This window comes from Lepisosteus oculatus, chromosome 14 (genome assembly GCF_040954835.1).
Source record: "Lepisosteus oculatus isolate fLepOcu1 chromosome 14, fLepOcu1.hap2, whole genome shotgun sequence".
Classification (NCBI taxonomy): Eukaryota; Metazoa; Chordata; class Actinopteri; order Semionotiformes; family Lepisosteidae; genus Lepisosteus; species Lepisosteus oculatus.
In genome coordinates this window covers 44,516,356-44,522,139 of record NC_090709.1, presented here as the reverse complement: position 1 = coordinate 44,522,139, position 5,784 = coordinate 44,516,356, and the positions used below count along the sequence as shown (strand labels likewise).

At 52.8% G+C, this 5,784-nt stretch overlaps 1 protein-coding gene and 1 non-coding gene across 2 annotated transcripts; one reads left to right on the top strand and one right to left on the bottom strand.

The window, feature by feature from the left end:
• Nucleotides 1-3,748: 3,748 nt before the first annotated feature.
• Nucleotides 3,749-3,806, top strand: LOC138243867 (U7 small nuclear RNA). Its single transcript, XR_011192485.1, has one exon. It is a non-coding gene; the product is annotated as a U7 small nuclear RNA (small nuclear RNA).
• An 806-nt stretch (nt 3,807-4,612) lies between these two features.
• On the bottom strand, nt 4,613-4,924 carry LOC138242741 (histone H4-like). Its single transcript, XM_069198287.1, has one exon. It carries the CDS (start codon nt 4,922-4,924, stop codon nt 4,613-4,615), a length of 312 nt encoding a protein of 103 aa, XP_069054388.1.
• Nucleotides 4,925-5,784: the final 860 nt, after the last annotated feature.

The window sequence follows — 5,784 nt, the reverse complement described above, 5'->3', positions numbered from 1 at the left end:
CTGGCCTCAAAGTCTTTCTCAGTTTGTTTCTTACAGGAGGTCCACCTGAAGGATGAAAGCGACAAGCTGACATTCAGCAGGGAATGGACGAAGGGAGAATCATGCTGGAGCGTAGGAGGGGTCCACTCTTCCGGAGTGGGAATCCTCCTCGGAAACCCAGAGATGACGCTGGTTTCCTCCTTCTCGGTGGTGCAGGGCCGGATCCTGGTCGCAGACATCGACTGGAGGGGGCAGAAGTTGAGAGCAATTAACGTCTATGCTCCGACGGAACCCTCTCTCCGGAAGGAAGTGTTTGCTGACCTGGCCAGCTGCTGCACCACCAACAGACAGGTGGTGCTTGGCGGGGACTTCAACGTCGACCGGGAGAAGGGGAGCGACGCTAGCTCAGCAGAGCTGGAGTCGCTACTCAAGCAGTTCTCCCTGGTAGACGGTTTCAGACGGTGCCGCCCTAACGACGGGAAATACTCCCGGGGAGTGTGCAGCCACCTGGACTACATCTTTCTGCACACAACCTGCTCCCTGGAGTCGGCGATGGTGTCCCCGGAGTGGTATTCCGACCATGAGTGCGTGACAGTGGTGGCTAACACCAACCTGCCTGCATTCGGTCGTGGGTACTGGAAGCTGAACCGGGAGATACTGGAGGAAGACGACTTCAGGGCACTGTTCAGTAAAGACTACGCAAGCTGGGTCGACATGAAGGATGGCTACAGCTCCGTGGTGGAATGGTGGGAGTTCATGAAGGACAGGACCCGAACCCTGGCGCAGACGTACTGCAGACGGAAGGCAGCCAGGGAGAGGAAGGAAGCTGCGCAACTCCTGAAACAACTAGAGGAGGAGTACAGCTTGGCTAACAGGGGAGGAGCCTTCAATTCAGCCTGGGCATGGGACCTGAAGGAAAGGATCCGCAAGCTGCACACTAAGAAAGCCAAGGCTTTCCTGGTCAAGGCACAAAGGGAGCATTATGAAAATAATAAAACCTGTTCCTCTTATTTCTTCAATCAGGTCCGAGAAGCCCAGAAAAAGAGGGTGATCTACAGCCTGAGACGGAGAGATGGAGAGGAAGTGCTGGACGAGAGCGACAAGGTAGAAGCGACCACCACTTTCTACAATGAGCTCTTTTCAGAAAAGCAAACGGAGGTGGAGGCAGGTGATGCTTTTCTGGAGGAGCTGAAGGCACGAGTACCGGAGGAGGTGAGGGAGGACTTGGAGGGTCCGATCGCGGCCGAGGAGCTGAAGCTCTTGTCCATGGAGAATGGCAAGGTGCCGGGGCCGGATGGACTCCCCAAGGAATTCTACACCTGCTTCTGGGACACCCTGGCGGCAGATCTGGTGGAAGTGGTGCAGGAGATCTTCCGCAGGGGAAACTCGGAAACACCATGAGGAAGGGCGTCATCTCCCTGCTCTTTAAGGGAGGAGATGCCGACGACCTCAAAAACTGGAGGCCGATCACGATGCTCTGCATGGACGTAAAGATCCTGTCCAAGCTTCTGACCGCCAGACTGAGAACCGCCCTTCCCCACATCATCCACAGCGACCAGACGTGTGGGGTGGAAGGGCGATCTGTTAGCTGGAACCTCCAGCTGACCAGAGACACCAGCGCCTGGGGCGAGGACCGGAATATGCCCATGACTGGACCAGGAGAAAGCCTTCGACAGAGTGAACCATAGCTATCTGTTTAGGGTGCTGGAACGCTTCGGTTTCGGAGAGATTTTCAGCCTCTGGATTAATATACTGTACTCTGACATAGGCAGCAGAGTCAATGTGAACGGAAACCTGGGGGATTTCATTCCCCAGGAATCCGGAGTATGACAAGGCTGCCCCCTTTCACCCCTTCTCTATGTTCTTTTCACAGAGCCCCTAGCAGAGGCGGTGAGACGGGACCCTGTCATCAACCGCCTGGAGATACCGGGAGGCGCGGGAGAAACCCTGAAGATCTCCCAGTACGCTGACAACACGACACTGTTCCTGAGGTCGGACAGGGGGCTAAGGAGGGCCCTGCAGGTCATGGAGCAATACTGCAGAGCCTTGGGGTCGAAGCTCAACCGCCGAAAGAGCAAACTGAAGTTCTCCGGGCCCTGAAAGCACAGGACGACGGAGCCTCTCAAAATACTGGGGGTTTCCTTCCAGAGCTAGGACAACGAGACCATCAACTGGACCGAGAGGATCGCCAAGGTGAATGTGATGCTGGGTCTGCGGTGTACCCGCTGCTGGCCAGACTCAGACGAGAGCTGCAAGGGATGATCTTCGGCTTCGTCTGGGGCGGCAAGTACTAGTACATCACGATGAAACCGGATGTGTCAGCCGGTCGAGGAAGGGGGTCGAGATGTCCCACATTTCCCCCTGAAACTCGACTGCATCTTCTACTGCAACCTCTGTTGGGCTCAGCGGGAGCCCATCGGCCACAAGTACCAGTACTTTGTCAGGCTGTGGCTCTCTGTCCCAATAAGGCACTTGGTCCAGTGGTCAAACACTGGGCCCAAGGCAGAAGGCGACCGGAGTTCTACATCCGCGCTGTCAAGTGGAGCAGGAGGTACGAGGCCACGAGAAAGCCAGAGCTCTGCACCAACCACAGAGACTTGTACAAAGACAAGTCTGGGAAAGGACACAGCCCAAAGAACTTGACAACCAACTGAAGGACCTCAACTGGATGGCTGTACACAAGAGACTGGCTACCAGAAAGGTCCTCTACAGACACTCGATCTCCAGGAATCCGCATTGCCCCCGGGACACGTGTTTTGTCGAGGAGACTCAGGAGCACGTGTTCTGGAGCTGCCTCTTCGCCAAGGCGGTGTGGGGCAGAATGGACAACATTATGCAACTCCTGGGAAAGGATGTGGTGCTCAGTTACCAGTACATTCTGCTGGGGGCTGGCACCCACCAGACTGGACAAGGGGACACAGGACCTGTGGGGGCTGCTACTGTCCCTCACAAAACAAGGACTGTGGAAGGCGAGGAACACTCTCATCCGGCACAACATAAAGTGGGGGGCGAGGGAGCTGGAGGAGAGGATCATGGAGGACCTCAGGAGGAGGACGAAGCACCACGTCGCCAAATGGGGTTTCCCCACGGCGAGGGAGCGCTGGAATGGACTTTGGGCCCTATACAGAGATTAAAGGACAATAGCAAGTGGTAGGTTTGGAGGTACTCTCTTAATTGCGCAAATCCGCCCCCACTTGAAAAGATTGATAATGGACAATCAATCTCTGTTCCGCCGTTGTTTTTTACTACATGGAGTGTTAATATGTGTGAGATGTTCCTTTTGAGATGTTTTTTTTTTTGCAGAATAAAGTATATTTTGTAGAACAAAAAAAATCTTATGACAAGGTTTACAAGTTATCTGTTGAACTACATTCTAATAGGTGTGGTCACATTCCAGGTCATTTGTTTACGTTTTTGTTTCTGCAGCAACTGTTAGATGAAATGTGCTAATATGTAACCTAACTCCAGTGTGAATAACTAGAAGAGGGGAGCAGCTCCATTCCAGACCAAGGGAGCTTTGAGATTGGCTGGGCCAGATCTCTCATTTGCATATCTGATTTGGAAATATAACACTACACCCCCTTCTTGCATGGATTTAACTTGCACCCAAGAGTCACCTACTGTGTATTGCTACTTATTTTTTTATGATAAGTGGTTATTACCAGTTGACAGGTTTTATTTGTTGAATTATAAATGGTTTTGTATTATCATCCTGAATGGCCTGTACTCAAGGTTTGGTAGGGTATGTGTTTTCATTTCATTTACCAAATGGAATTTTTGCTCTTTTAGTATTTGTCTAGAAGGCTTTCTGAAGTCAGGAAGACCATTTATTTGGTGAAAAAAGATTCTGTATTAATATTAATATTGCTCATACAACATAAATAGGGTCTTTTATGAATAAAAAGATCTTGCACTTGGAAATCTTGATAAAGCTGTGTGCTTCCATACACTCGAGCAGTTTTGATTCCTAATATTTGACCTTAGGTGTGGGAACGGGTCTTTTTTGCAATTTGATTTCCAATTGATCAGCACAGTATAGAAAATAGACCCATAAAGCAACCTCAGCAGTGACAAATGTCACTGGGTCAGTTGGGTTTATACGTCGGGGTCCGGTAGTGAAGCTCCGCTCCTGTTTAGCCTCCGAAGCCGTACAGGGTGCAGCCCTGGCGCTTCAGCACGTACACCACGTCCATGGCGGTGACGGTCTTCCTCTTGGCATGCTCGGTGTAGGTGACGGCGTCGCGGATGACGTTCTCCAGGAACACCTTCAGCACCCCGCGGGTCTCCTCGTAGATCAGACCGGAGATCCGCTTCACTCCCCCACGGCGACCAAGGCGGGTTGGGTTTATACGTCGGGGTCCGGTAGTGAAGCTCCGCTCCTGTTTAGCCTCCGAAGCCGTACAGGGTGCGGCCCTGGTGCTTCAGCACGTACACCACGTCCATGGCGGTGACGGTCTTCCTCTTGGCATGCTCGGTGTAGGTGACGGCGTCGCGGATGACGTTCTCCAGGAACACCTTCAGCACCCCGCGGGTCTCCTCGTAGATCAGACCGGAGATCCGCTTCACTCCCCCACGGCGACCAAGGCGGGTTGGGTTTATACGTCGGGGTCCGGTAGTGAAGCTCCGCTCCTGTTTAGCCTCCGAAGCCGTACAGGGTGCGGCCCTGGCGCTTCAGCACGTACACCACGTCCATGGCGGTGACGGTCTTCCTCTTGGCATGCTCGGTGTAGGTGACGGCGTCGCGGATGACGTTCTCCAGGAACACCTTCAGCACCCCGCGGGTCTCCTCGTAGATCAGCCCGGAGATCCGCTTCACTCCCCCACGGCGAGCCAGGCGGCGGATGGCGGGTTTGGTGATTCCCTGGATGTTGTCACGGAGAACCTTATGGTGACACTTAGCGCCTCCTTTCCCAAGTCCCTTTCCGCCTTTGCCTCTTCCAGACATCTTTGTAACGAACAGTTCTTTCCGGACCCTATGCGGACGACACAATCCGACGAAGTGGGGAAACACTGGGGAAACGTCATGCAGGAATACGGGGCTGAAGACAGGGGGGCGTTTCCAAGGTGCGCTGGTGCACAGCGGAGGTGTGGCCGAGGCGAACAATCCAAAAGAGAAGTCCTAAGGGGATATCCAAAACACACGAGAAAGTCCAAAACCAGAAGATCCATCAGAACAAGTTAAAAACCACGAAGGCTGGGTCGGAACCGGAGGACAGGGAACAGGAACGGGAACCGAGATTAAAACCTTAACGGGACCAGGCGCTTCCATGTCCCAGACTCGCACGATACGGAAATCAGATGCAGAGCCCGGATGAGCGTCAGCGCCAGGCTTTTAAGGTGGGCTGGGAATGGGAAACAGGTGCAGAGAATGAAGTCTTAAGTGAAAGGGCTGGAGCACCCTTAAGAAGGGGGAACTAATATCGTGACAATCTTCTAGTTATCAGCTGTGAACACAACACACACTGCTCATCTTTGATGTACAGATGCAGCCATTCAAAGTGCGCGGTACAGACACGTACCGGAGGTAATTGGCTACGGCGTCGTGCATCGTGACGCGCGATGACGCAAAATACCGCGGTGCGTGATTGGTTGACCGACAGGGGCACTCGTGGTCCGTTGGTCTGTCGTAGAAAGACTTACTGTAAACGTCTTTACTGTGCCCGTTGTAGATATTGAATTTTACCACTGAAGGGAAATCTTAGTAGCTGAGCATAAAAAGAATAGGAGCATACTGTAACGCGTGTGAAGGCCATAAACGATATTAATTTTGGAACATAAACATACAGTATATAGCTGGTCTTGGAA